The sequence below is a fragment of the Suncus etruscus genome, chromosome 5 (assembly GCF_024139225.1).
Source record: "Suncus etruscus isolate mSunEtr1 chromosome 5, mSunEtr1.pri.cur, whole genome shotgun sequence".
NCBI classification, from domain to species: domain Eukaryota; kingdom Metazoa; phylum Chordata; class Mammalia; order Eulipotyphla; family Soricidae; genus Suncus; species Suncus etruscus.
This window is the reverse complement of record NC_064852.1, coordinates 24,939,913-24,954,458: the sequence shown is the minus strand read 5'-3', so window position 1 is coordinate 24,954,458 and position 14,546 is coordinate 24,939,913. Positions and strand designations below refer to the sequence as shown.

The 14,546-nt window shown below is 36.9% G+C and overlaps 1 protein-coding gene across 1 annotated transcript in view; it reads left to right on the top strand.

Annotated features, from left to right (window-relative positions):
- The window catches only part of MNS1 (meiosis specific nuclear structural 1), a 74,023-nt gene that overhangs the window by 40,309 nt on the left and 19,168 nt on the right, over positions 1-14,546 (top strand). Inside the window, exons 5-8 of the mRNA XM_049772840.1 lie at positions 9,084-9,186; positions 12,129-12,358; positions 13,604-13,820; positions 13,900-14,007. Coding sequence (XP_049628797.1) covers positions 9,084-9,186; positions 12,129-12,358; positions 13,604-13,820; positions 13,900-14,007 — 658 coding nt within the window. The remainder of the gene's footprint in view (positions 1-9,083; positions 9,187-12,128; positions 12,359-13,603; positions 13,821-13,899; positions 14,008-14,546) is intronic.

The window sequence follows — 14,546 nt, the reverse complement described above, 5'->3', positions numbered from 1 at the left end:
CCACAAGATATTGTTGGTGCATCTGGGGGTCGACGAATAAAGTCCAAAATTCCCCATAACTTGGTACAAACATGAAATCTATACAGCAATACTCTTCTACCAGTATTGCTTATAAAACAGATCTCAAAGGGGGAAAATCAAACAATCAAATAACAGATCCAGTGGGCAAAATTGTCACTATATGAGGATATTTGACAAGAGTTATAGATGTTAAGGGAATACATCTGAGATATACAAAGGAGATACATGTGACCCTTTTATGTTTTAGAAATAGTCAAGAGGGAGGGGGGTGTTTCCGAGATACCACTTTGGTCTGTGATTGGACAAGCGAAGACAGCATGGAGCCATGACCTCCCCTTGTTGCCTGCTGAAGCTTCTGACTCCCCGAGAGGCAGGCAAGAGGCGTTTGCTTCCTAATTGCTGAAAGTTGAAAGTTCAGCAGACACCTCACAGCCCCTTGCAGGAACAAGGAAGCCTGGGGTCTCTTGCACGTCACTGAAAACCAATTGCTGGGACCCTGAGCAGGTGTCCAAGAATAACCCTGGGGACAGGGAGGAAGGAGAGAGAAGGCTGTGGGGGGCTGCCGAGACTGCATCTTCAACTTCTCTTGGCCAAAAAGTCGACAGCATGGAACCTTGCCATGATGCATTGCCTGCTGAAGTTTCAGACTCCACACAAAAATTATTGTGAAAGATATGTAATCTACCTTGGCCAAAACAAAAATCATTAGTAGAGAAAATGGTTAAATGTGGGGTAACAAGAGATGGGAGTGAGGGAGTAAAGGAATAAAACGAGCACCTGGATGGCATTCAGATAATGACAAGCAGATGAAACACAATGATATCCATATATTTTTTATAGTGCCCCCGCTTGGTTTCACAATGGACAAGATTAATAAGAAAACTTCCCTGATAAGTCCTAATGCCATAATCTATTGTGACTCATGTCCTGCACCCCTTCCTAGGCCTGGTTAAAGCAGCCTTTGGTATGGTGGAGGGCTGCCAAACACCATGCTGGCAGGACCTCCCGGCTCTGTTCTCAGGAAGGAAAGAACCAGAAGGCCGAAGGTTGCAGCCCCCGCCCCAGACCCTCCTTTTGGAGCCGGGAGGGAAATGGGGAGAGCCTAGGAAAACCAATAAACTCCTCCAAGGGACCCACCTCGGTGGCTTGCCCAGCCATGTGGCCAGGCAAAGCCCTGGAGTACCGGAGGATCTTCTTGCTATTATTTATGACAAATCTTATGCCTTCTTTCCTTTGTTTCTCGCTTAAATTTGTCACTTGATTTTGTCCTTAATTTTGTCTATCATATTCCTAAAACTGTCTTCTGTGTGTTGAATTTTGTTGTTATGGCTGACTATTGTATTTTTTAACTCTTTCTTTTTTTTTTTTTTTTTTTTTTTTTGGTTTTTGGGTCACACCAGGCAGTGCTCAGGGGTTATTCCTGGCTCCAGGCTCAGAAATTGCTCCTGGCAGGCACGGGGGACCATATGGGACGCCGGGATTCGAACCGATGACCTCCTGCATGAAAGGCAAACACTTTACCTCCATGCTATCTCTCTGGCCCCTTTTAACTCTTTCAATTCTACTTGTATGGACTGTTTGAAAAACCCTGGATCAGTTCATCTTTTATTGGTGAAATTGTTCTGCTAACGACTGCCTTATTTCCCTGGCCTTTGCATTACGTTCCTCATCGATGAGGCTTACGGCTTTGCTTGAGCTCCAAGAATAGACAGGATTACTCTCCCTGTTTACCAGAGCATGTGAATTTATTTATTTATTCATTGATTTTTAAAGATTTGTAAGTGCTGTGATCTGAGATTCAGATTTTCAGTTGTCTTAGATCTGCACTCTTATTTTAATATTTTAGCACACTATTACTCTAAAAGACTAGCTAATCTGCAATCTAACAATGTCAGTGCCCTAATGTACTTTTTCAGTGTTCAAACAGAAGAATGGGTAGTGATCTGTTTGCGTAGAGGGCAATTGTAGAGGAATTTGAGGTAATATATCAAAACCAGAGACCTTTTGAGTTAGTGTGGTGAAGTTGCCTGGTTTTGAGAGATGAGTGGCCATTGGGTGCTTCTCAATGCAGGAGAGCCAAGAAGAAGTGGCACTAAGTGCCGGGACAGGGGTGGGCAGGGATAAGATCCCTTGATGCACCTCAATGACATAAGAGGCTGGTAGCTGCATTAAAGGTCTCTTGGGGCATTTCCTGGGTTCCACTGGGGTGGGGGATAGTGGTTTCCTAGTATAGGGTAGCCAGGAAGGAGTCACATATACCTCAGAAATAGTGGGGTCAGTTTCCAAACTTATTTGGCCTTATACCCTATTTTCAGAAAATAAATTCCCTCAGCACCCCCTGAATATCTACCTTCTTTACACAAACAGAAAGCGCCTCTAATTTATACCTGGGGCAGCTATGCCCCCTGGATGATCCTGTGGATTATGGGCACAAAAATAGCCCATTTTGGGAAAAAAACACTCATCTAGACCAATAAATCAAGATACAGCTCATTAAACAAGTAGAAATAGAGTAGAAAGTGACATTTCCAGGCAAACAAAACCAGATTTAATGACCAAGAACTCTACATTAAAGGCAAAACCAGCTGTTTTATATTATATAGGAATAGAAATGAAAAAGATAGAGTACTTATTTTAGAACCCAAGGAAGGTAAATGTGTAGGAATTCTAGGTGAACTTTGAATGGGTAAATGATTCATTATGATGTCTCCTGAGATTCAGAAATATAAAGAATGAATAATGTTACATACTAATATAAAATTTAGGTAAAAAATTAATTACATGGAGTTATTGGTGTTAGGAATCTTTCACTTTCTAGTAGAAAAATAGACACATTATTTCTATACATGATACAAACATGTATTATGTTTTCTCAAATATGTTTCAATTTAGAACACTGCCAATTTGGAAAAATATGTATAATGAACAAGGAGAGACTGTAAATGTAAGGGAGAAAATGTGCTAATAAAAAAGTGATGAATCTCAAATAGGAAACTTGGATATATAGCAGGGCCGAGACTGGTCTTAATCCTTACAAAGTTTGCTTTGCTCATTCATCATAATTCTTTGGTGTAATAGTGTTTAATATCTGGATGGAAATATATTTATATTTTATTTAAACACCTTGATTACATACATGATTGTGTTTGGGTTTCAGTCATGTAAAGAACACCACCCATCACCAGTGCAACATTCCCATCTCCAATGTCCCAAATCTCCCTCCTCCCCACCAGCCCCTGCCTGTACTCTAGACAGGCTTTCTGTTTCCCTCGTACATTCTCATTATTAGGATAGTTCAGAACGTAGTTATTTCTCTAACTAAACTCATCACTCTTTGTGGTGAGCTTCCTGAGGTGAGCTGTAACTTCCAGCTCTTTTCTCTTTATTGTCTGAAAGTTATTATTGCAAGAATGTCTTTCATTTTTCTTAAAATCCATAGATGAGTGAGACCATTCTGCATCTTTCTCTCTCTCTCTCTGACTTATTTCACTCAGCATAATAGATTCCATGTACATCCATGTATAGGAAAATTTCATGACTTCATCTCTCCTGATGGCTGCATAATATTCCATTGTGTATATGTAGCACAGTTTCTTTAGCCATTCATCTGTTGAAGGGTATCTTGGCTGTTTCCAGAGTCTTGCTATGGTAAATAGTGCTGCAATAAATATAGGTGTAAGGAAGGGATTTTTGTATTGTATTTTTGTGTTCCTAGGGTATATTCTTAGGAGTGGTATAGCTGGGTCGTATGGGAGCTCGATTTCCAGTTTTGGGAGGAATCTCCACATCGCTTTCCATAAAGGTTGAACTAGATGGCATTCCCACCAGAGAGTTCCTTTCTCTACACATCCCCACCAGCATTGCTTGTTCTCATTCTTTGTGATGGGTGCCAATCTCTGGGGTGTGAGGTGGTACCTCATAGTTGTTTTGATTTGCATCTCCCTGATGATTAGTGATGTGGAGCATTTTTTCATGTGTCTTTTGGCCATTTATATTTCTTCTTTGTCAAAGTGTCTGTCCATTTCTTCTCCCCATTTTTTGATGGGATTAGATGTTTTTTTTTTTCTTGTAAAGTTCTGTCAGTGCCTTGTATATTTTGAAGATTAGCCCCTTATCTGATGGGTATTGGGTGAATAGTTTCTCCCACTTAGTTGGTGGCTCTTGTATCGTGGGTGCTATTTTCTTTGAGGTGCAGAAGCTTCACAGTTTAATATATTCCTATTGGTTAATCTCTGTTTTCACTTGCTTGGAGAGTGCAGTTTCCTCCTTGAAGATGCCTGTAGTCTCAATGTCCTGAAGTGTTTTGCCTACGTGTTGTTCTATATATCTTATGGTTTCGGGTCTCATATTGAGGTCTTTAATCCATTTGGATTTTACCTTTGTACATGATGTTAACTGGGGGGTCTAAGTTCAATTCTTTGCAAGTGGCTTGCCAGTTGTGCCAACACCACTTGTTGAAGAGGCTTTCTTTGCTCCATTTAGGATTTCTTGCTCCTTTATCAAAAATTAAGTGATTGTATGTCTGGGGAACATTCTCTGAGTATTCAAGCCTATTCCATTGATCTGAGGGCCTGTCTTTATTCCAATACCATGCTGTTTTGATAACTATTGCTTTGTAGTAAAGTTTAAAATTGGGGAAAGTAATTACTCCATATTCTTTTTTTCAATGATTGCTTTAGCTATTCTAGGGTGTTTATTGTTCCAAATGAATTTCAAAAGTGCCTGATCCACTTCTTTGAAGAATGTCATGGGTATCTTTAGAGGGATCGCATTAAATCTGTACAATGCTTTGGGGAGTATTGCCATTTTGATGATATTAATCCTGCCAATCCATGAGCAGGGTATGTGTTTCCATTTCTGTGTGTCCCTTCTTATTTCTTGGAGCAGAGTTTTATAGTTTTCCTTGTATAGGTCCTTCACATTTTTAGTCAAGTTGATTCCAAGATATTTGAGTTTGTGTGGCACTATTGTGAATGGGGTTATTTTCTTAATATCCATTTCTTCCTTATTATTATTGGTGTATAGAAAGGCCATTGATTTTTGTGTGTTAATTTTGTAGCCTGCCACCTTGCTATTTGAGTCTATTGTTTTTAGAAGCTTTTTGGTAGAGTCTTTAGGGTTTTCTAAGTAGAGTATCATGTCATCTGCAAACAGCGAGAGCTTGACTTCTTCCTTTCCTCTCTGGATTCCTTTGATATCTTTTTCTTACCTAATCGCTATAGTGAGTACTTCCAGTGCTATGTTGAATAGGAGTGGTGAGAGAGGACAGCCTTGTCTTGTGCCAGAATTTAGAGGGAAGGCTCTTAGTTTTTCTCCATTGAGGATAATATTTGCCACTGGCTTGTGGTAGATGGTCTTAACTATATTATGTAAGGTTCCTTTCATTCCCATCTTGCTGAGAGTTTTGATCAAGAATGGGTGTTGGACCTTATCAAATGCTTTCTCTGAGTCTATTGATATGATCATGTGATTTCTATTTTTCTTGTTGTTGATGTTGTATATTATGCTGATAGATTTATGGATGTTAAACCATCCTTGCATTCCTGGGATGAAACCTACTTGATCATAGTGGATGATTTTCTCAATGAGGTATTGAATCCTATTTGCCAGGATTTTGTTGAGGATCTTTGCATCTGCATTCATCAGCGATATTGGTCTGTAATTTTCTTTTTTGGTAGCATCTCTGTCTGGTTTAGGTATCAAGGTGATGTTGGCTTCATAAAAGCTATTTGGAAGTGTTCCCGTTTTTTTCAATTTCTTGAAAGTCTTGCCAGGATTGGTGGTAGTTCCTCTCGGAAAGTTTGAAAGGATTCATTAGTGAATCCATTCCGGCCTGGGCTTTTGTTTTGGGGGCAGATATTTGATTACCATTTTAATTTCATCAATAGTGATGGAGGTGTTTAGATATGCTACATCCTCTTCATTTAACCGTGGAAGACTATAAGTGTCCAAGAATTTATCCATTTCTTCCAGGTTCTCATTTTTAGTGGCATAGAGTTTCTCAAAGTAGTTTCTGATTACCCTTTGAATCTCTGCCATATCAGTAGTGATCTCTCCTTTTTCATTCCTAGTACGAGTTATCAAGTTTCTCTCTCTCTCTCTCTCTCTTTCTCTCTCTCTCTCTGTCTCTCTCACTCTCTCTGTTAGTTTTGCCAGTGGTCTATCAGTCTTGTTTATTTTTTTCAAAGAACCAACTTCTGCTTTCGTTGATCTTTCAGATTTTTTTTCTGGGGGGGATTCCACTTCATTGATTTCAGCTCTCAACTTTGTTATTTCCTTCTGTCTCCCTATTTTTGGGTTCTTTTTTGAATACTTTCTAATTCTATGAGCTGCGTCATTAAGCTATTCAGGTAGGCCCCTTCTTCCTTCCTGATGTGTGCTTGCAAAGCTATACATTTTCCTCTCAATACTGCTTTTGCTGTGTGTCCCATAAGTTCTGATAGTTTGTGTCTTTATTATCATTTGTTTCCAGGAAAGTTTTGATTTCCTCTTTGATTTCTTCTTGGACCCACTGGTTATTCAGTATAAGGCTGTTTAACTTCTAGGTGTTAAAGTTTTTCTTCTGAGTCCCTTTGGAATTCACATAAAATTTCAGAGCCTTGTGGTCAGTAAAGGTAGCCTGCAAAATTTCTATCTTCTTGATATTATGGAGGTATGTTTTATGTGCCAGCATGTAGTCTATCCTGGAGAATGTCCCATGTACATTGGAGAAAAATGTGTATCCAGGTTTCTGGGGATGCAGTGTCCTATATATATCTACTAGGCTTCTTTCTTTCATTTCTCTTCTCATGTCTAGTATATTCTTGTTGGGTTTCCGTCTGGTTGACCTATCCAGTGTTGACAAAGCCATGTTGAGGTCTCCCACAATTATTATGTTGTTATTGATATTATTTTTCAGATTTGTCAACAATTTTATTAAATATTTTGCTAGCCCCTCATTCGGTGCATATATGTTTAGGAGAGGGATTTTTTTCCTGCTGTACATATCCCTTGATTAGTACAAAATGTCCATCTTTGTCCCTTACAACTTTCCTGAGTATAAAGTTTGCATCATCTGATATTAGTATGGCCACTCCAGCTTTTTTTATGGGTGTTGTTTGCTTGGATAATTTTTCTCCAGCCTTTTATTTTGAGTCTATGTTTGTTCTGACTATTCAGGTGCGTTTCTTGTAGGCAGCAGAAGGTTGGATTGAGTTTTTTGATCCATTTAGCCACTCTGTGTCTCTTAGCTGGTGCATTTAGTCCATTGACGGTGAGAGAAAGAATTGTCCTGGGATTTAATGTCATCTTTGTATCAAAATTTGGTGTGTCTTTTGGTCAGTCTTGTCTTAAATTAGGTCTTTCAGTTTTTCTCTTAAGACTGGTTTTGTGTCTGTAAAGTTTCTGAGCTGTTGTTTGTCTGTGAAATCATGTATTTTTCCATCAAACCTGAAAGTGATTTTTGCTGAGTACTTTATTCTTGGCTAAGCATTTATTTCATTGAGTTTTGTCACTATGTCCCACCAGTGCTTTCTGGCCTTGAGTGTTTCTGGTGACAGGTCTGCAGTAAATGTCAAGGATGTTCCCTTGAATGTAATTTCCCTTTTTTATCTTGCTGCTTTCAGAATTCTGTCTCTATCTGTTGGGTTCGTCATTGTGACTAGGCTGTGTTTTGGGGTATTTTTCTGGAGTCTCTTTTGGTTGGTACTCTTTGGGCATGCAGGATTTGATCGCATATATTCTTTAGCTCTGGAAGTTTCTCTTTAATGATGTTCTTGACCGTTGATTTTTCCTGGAAATTTTCTTCCTGGATCTCTGGGACTTCAATGATTCTTAAGGTGTTTCTGTTGAGCTTATCATAGACTTCTATTTTCATCTGTTCCTATTCTTTGACTAATTTTCCATTGTCTGTTCATTTGCTTTAAGTCTTTTTTCCAATCTCTCCCGCTGTATGGAGTTGTTATTTATCTCATCTTCCACAGCACCAATTCTCTTCTTAGCTTCTGTTAGTCTGTTGGAGAGCGTATCCATTTTGTCATTCAATTTGTTTACTGAATTTTTCAGGTCTGTTATTTGCCCTGTTATTTCAGTTTGGAGTTTTGTGATTTCTGTCTTCATATTTTCTTGGTTCTTATTAGTGTTCTGTTCAACTCGATCCATGGTTTCTTTGAATTCTTTGAGCATCTTCCATATTTCTTGTCTAAACTCCTTATCTGAGAGATTGAATAGTTGGTTGGCTGTTTTCTGGTCATCAGAATTGTCATCTTCATTCTCTATGTCTGATGCTGGCCTGCGTTGTTTCCCCCATTGTCACACTTATATTGTGGGTTTTTCTACGTGTTGTGGTGGTATTCATGGCTAAAATGATGTGCGCGGCCACGCTCCTCTGCCTCTGCCCTTTCTGGGTGTTCAACTTGCCTCCAAGGAAGGGGAGCCCTCCGTGGATGAAGCCTCACACAGGATGAAATCTTAGGCGCGAGCACGCATCAGAGAAGACATTCCGGGGAAAATGCTGGGCTTCAGTGATCCAGCTCAGTTCTTAGTGTGATTTTTTTTCTTCTTGTTGTAGTGGCATTCTTTCTTTAGAAAGAGTGCATGGCCGCGTAGCAAAGCGGAGCAATGTGCTCTTCTGAGCCTCTGGGAGGGTGAATTTTGTGGGCCCTTTCTGGCCCACTCCCAAGAGATTCAGGAGACAGGACAGGAGACAAACACACACAGGCAGCACTCACAGTTTCTCACAGTCAGGCCCCACTGGGCCAGCGTAGATTTTCCCAGCCTGATGTCACAAACAGGGGACCTGCCTTCTGTCTGGATGGAAATTTTAACCAGTATTGATAAAATAGCTTCTCAGAATCTGTATTATTGAAAATAAAAGAAGAAAACTTTTATTACTGTGTCTTCTTTCACAAACATTCTGAGTTATCTTTGGGTGAAGTTAATAAAATGTAGTTTCAAATTATTTAAATAATAATATAAATATATGACATATTTAGACAATATACTTAAAACTTTTAGATATGGATTCTTTTTAAAATAGGAATAGAAATATTCTTAAATTTTAATTTTTGTCTATTTTTAAACAGTATCGAGCTCAGAGAATTAGAGAAGAAATTGAAAGCAGCTTACATGAATAAAGAAAGGGCGGCTCAGATTGCTGAAAGGGATGCCATTAAGTACGAGCAAATGGTAATTATGTTTCTGGTCATTATGCTTTTTATAAATTTGTCCTTGCTTAGAAAACAAAAAACAACACAAATTTAAAATAAAAATTGTTCCGCACTGTAAAGTATTTATTTTTTTATATTTTTCACATATTGTTTAGATTTTCAAGATACACGAGTCAAGGATCATTTAATATTGAGCCTTATTTTGTTTACTTAGTCTTTGAAAGACTCTGTTAGATTTAAGGGGCCAGAGAGATAGCATGGAAGTTGGGCATTTGCATTGCATACAGAAGGTCGGTGGTTTGAATCCCAGCATCCCATATGGTCCCTTGAGCCTACCAGGAGCATTTTCTGAGCGTAGAGCCAGGAGTAACCCCTGAGCGCTTCCGGTGTGACACAAAAAAAAAAAAAAAGAGAGAGAGATTTCTACTTAAAAGAAACAGCAATATCAGTAACTCTGATCTCTAATTTTTCTTTGACATATCAATATAAGTTGGAAGCAATGAAGTATTTTACATTGTCATTACATTTTTTTATTAAGTATTTTGAAAACTATGATTTTTAGGAAAGAATTATTTCTGTTTACACATCCTAATCTTTTGTCTTCTTTTAAGTTTATCTAATTTCTAACTTTTATATGGCAAAGTTCAAAGCAAGAGTTTGTAGTTCTCAGACACAGGAGTTACAGCACATTTAAAAGTAGAGCTGAATAGTGTAGCATAAAACAAGGTTTATTGAGTTTACATCTAAAGGAAAGGTATTCATCCATACTTAAGTTATCACTGTCACTCTGAAAGGCACAGAAAGGTCTGATTTTAATATTATTGACTTATATTTTCTCTTCTCTCATTTTTCTACATAGAGCATTCTAAATCTTTTATGAATTCCTTTCAAAATGTTATATATGACTATTACAGAGGAAAACATAGAGATAATGTTCTAAAAAAGAGTTGGTTATCTTAAATGTCAAAAAGAAAAAAAAACAATATGTGGAAAAATCAAGTTATAGGATAAAACATCATGTGCCCTTAAAAACTATTACGTCTATCTATGTAAACATGCATATATACACACATACATATATATAGTTATGTATACATACATTTAGAGGGTAATGTCAAAATTCTTTAACCAATGCAGTACAATAAAAATAATGAATAAGAGTAGATTCTAGTTATGGTGGTGTGTGTACATGTATACATGTAGATCTTGGGGATTAGGCAATATATTTGTAAATAGTAAAATCACTTCTTTTGGTATGTAGGTGATAGAAGAGGTTAAGGACTTCATTTTCTGAGCTCATGTAGATTGGTTTCACTTTTTAATATTAAAAATAGAACATAAACAGTCTTTAATTGTACAGTCATTTACCATTTAAATTATCCTGATAATTTAGACTATTAAACGGATTCAAGATGTTAAAAATTCTGAAATAATTGCCACTACTTTTTATTAAATTGATTCACAAAATATATGGGGCCAGAGTAATAGCACAATGGCAGGGCGTTTGCCCTGCACGCAGCTGCCCAGGATGGATGGGTTCAAATCTAGGCATCCCATATAGTTCCCCTAGCCTGCCAGGAGCGATTTCTGAGTGCAGAGCCAAGAATAACCCGTAAGCAGAGCCGGGTGTGACCCAAAAACCAAAAAATACAGTTAAACACTCCTTGGGTTTGACGAGGCATCAGACTATCTAGGTGATAATTTTGGTCTGTCTTTCTGAGCCTTAGTATTGTTATCATAGAAATAAGAACATTGTTAATTTCTTTAAGTTTGAGATTATATATGAAAGTTCTGTCATTTTAATTTTTCTAAAGAATATAATATTATAAAAACAAAAGCAGAGAAATCATTTTATCAAGTCATATTAACAGTATTTATTTTTAAGGAATCAATAAGGTGATGGTTATCTTTCATAAATTTTTTTTTTGGTTTTTGGGCCACACCCGGTAACGGTAACGCTCAGGGGTTACTCCTGGCTATGCGCTTAGAAGTTGCTCCTGGCTTGGGGGATCATATGGGACGCCGGGGGATCGAACCACGGTCCATCCAAGGCTAGTGCAGGCAAGGCAGGCACCTTACCTCTAGCGCCACCGCCCGGCCCCTATCTTTCATAAATTTAACATTTAATCTGTTTCTGTTTTTCATATCTGATGCCACTAACTATACTAACTTCTGTATTTGAAGGTATAATCATAATGTTAAAGGAAAGTTTTCTAATTGTCCCACTATACTCTATACTTGAAGTTAATTTTGTTAAATGATTTAAAAGTGCTTGAAATAAGTGAGGTGCTTAAACTATTTAAGAAATAACATTATCTCAGCTCAGAGGGAAATAGGGTTTATAAAATTAATTGAAACCTGTATGATAGACTCACAAAGATAATGTGATCCTTTAAGTTTAAAGAAGTTATAAAGAAATTATAAATGAGAAAGGAGAGACTTTATGGACCAGTGGCAAGAAGAAAATTCTACCAGTGGTAGAACTTAAGAGTTTATCAGAAGAATTGTATAGCAGAACTTAAAAAAAAAACAAACCTTACCATCTTTAAGTAGCTACTTAAAGTTGTACAAATCTCCATAAACTTTTAAGTATAAGAAAAGAATGCATCCTATTTGGCAGTGAACATAAATAAGTTATAATAAATTATTTATACTTTTACTTAATATTTAAAAAATATGAATTTAATATAAAATTAAATATATGATAAGAATTTATTGACTATTCCTATATATTCCAGAGAGATAGACAGAGAGGAAAATAGAAAAGGACAGAATAGAAAAGCATCTTTAAGGTTTGACTTGTCACTTGGACCTTTTAGATGACAGCAGCTTATCTCTGCCTTTAAGGTAGGCAGAAATATTTTATGTAATAGGCTTTATAATATTCAGTTACATCATAAAATATTCTATTATATATGCTCAGATCTGAAAATGGAAAGTTGAATTTTGTTTTAATAATAGAAACGTGATGCTGAAATAGCCAGAAACATGATGGAAGAACATGAGAGATTAACAAAAGAAGAAAATGCTGCAGAGGACAAAAAAAATCAAGTAAAGGCACAATATTGTCTTGACTTAGAGAAACAACTTGAAGAGCAAGAACTGAAAAAGCAAGAAGCTTATAAGCAGTTGCTGAAAGAGAAACTCATGATAGATGAAATTGTTAGGAAAATCTATGAAGAAGATCAACTGTAAGTTTATCCCAACTCTCTTACTTATCTAAATATGTACATTAAAAATGTCTTTCATTTTTCTTAAAGCCCATAGATGAGTGAAACCATTCTGCGTCTTTCTCTCTCCCTCTGACTTACTTCATTTTTTTTTTTTTGGTTTTTGGGCCACACCCTGTGACGCTCAGGGGTTACTCCTGGCTATGCGCTCAGAAGTTGCTCCTGGCTTCTTGGGGGACCATATGGGACGCCAGGGGATCGAACCGCGGTCCGTCCTAGGCTAGCGCAGGCAAGGCAGGCACCTTACCTCCAGCGCCACCGCCGGCTTTAACAGTATCCCAGAGACAAGAGAGATGAGGGCTGGTAGGTGCAGCGCAGGACATGAAGCTCATCACATAGAGTGATGAGTGCAGTTGGAGAGATGACTACACTGAAAACTATCATAACAATGTGAATAAATGAGGGAAGTAGAAAGCCTGTCTCGAGTACAGGTGTAGGGGGGTGGGGAGGAGGGAGATCTGGGAAATTGGTGGTGGGAATGTTGCACTGGTGAAGGGGGGTGTTCTTTACATGACTGTAATCATACAACTATAATCATGTTTGTAATCACGGTGTTTAAATAAAGATAAAAAAAAGAAAAATAAATAAATATGTACATTAGGGGGCCAGACCAGTAGCAAAGTGGGTAAAGTGTTTGCTTTGCACATGCTGATTCAGGGTTCATTGGCCCCCAACAAAAACAAAACAAAATTAATTAACTAAAAATAAACATTTACATTATGTTAATTTTAGGTGTTTTGTGAAGAAGCAAAGCTCTTAAACAGGATTTATCTAATGCAGTGAGTTATCTGTAAATGTTATTATTGCATAAACAGAACAACTCTTGGTTATCTTTGTTAACTGATAATTATCTGATAAATAATAAATACATCAGCTAACCTTTGTTTTTTAAATGTGTCCACACATTATAGCAGTCTTGTTATATGATTACTTTCTTCTAACAGCTGAAATATATAGCCTGATGTAGTCTTCTGAAATAGATCCATAAAATGTAATTAAGTTAAGGAAGCAGCAGAGCAGTATTTTCACAGAAAATTCATGTGATTCATGTGTCATTATATTTAGTTACACAGTTTATTGTCTCAATGAATGAATGGGTCATAAATAAGTAAAAAAAAAGCCTTTCTCCCTCATAACTGAAGGATATGGCACATAGATTTTTTTTTTTTACTTCTTACTATAAAACTATTCACTATTGCTTCTTAGGGAAAGACAGCAGAGGTTGGAAAAAATGAATGTAACTCGGCAGTATATTGAAGAGTTTAAGAAACAACAGAATCTCTGGAGGAAAAAGAAACGTGAGGAGATGGAAGATGAAAACAGAAGAATTATAGAGTTTGCCCACATGCAACAACAAAGAGAAGAAGATAGAATGTCAAAAGCTCAAGAAAATGAAGAAAAAAGGCAACAGCTTCAAAATATGGTAGTAAAGTAATCATAAATATTTTGAAATATTTGTAATAGAATTTTCTATAAATGTTGTATATGTTTAAATTTAATAGCTGGCTCAAAAATTAGAAGAAAAGATGCGGCAACGTGAGGATTTAGAACATATTCGACAAGAATTATACCTGGAAGAACAAGCTGCAGACAATAAGAGGAAGCTTAAAGTAAGTTTTGGAAATTAAAAAAATGTCTAGCATAGAAAATAATATCATGAGATGGAATTGTAGGTTAACAATATATTTACAAAAAATCATAATGAGAGTTATAATGAGAGAGTATTCAAGATGAATTTAAAAGCTAGAAGCAGGCAAACTGCATAAAAAGCATGATGTAGTTTTACTGTCTACAAAACATAATTTAAATAGGAAGTTACATGTAATTTAAAAGCAACAGGATGGATTTATATGTGGCATACAAGCACTGAACAAAAGCAAGTTGAAGTAGAAATCATGATGATATAAAATAACAGGGTAAATTAGAGGAAGCAATAGTTCAAAGGATGTATGAACCTAAATAAACTTTTGTGAAACAGCAGACAAATCCATAATTATGGTTTGAGTACTCCTTGGCTAGAATTGTATAAGTAGTTGGAAAATAGCAAAGGGTATTGTGCTGAACAACATAGAAAAACTGATTTTAAGTCAAGATTATTTGCATGTCAATTAAATACAGTTGAGAATTTATGGATTTGGTATGGAATCTT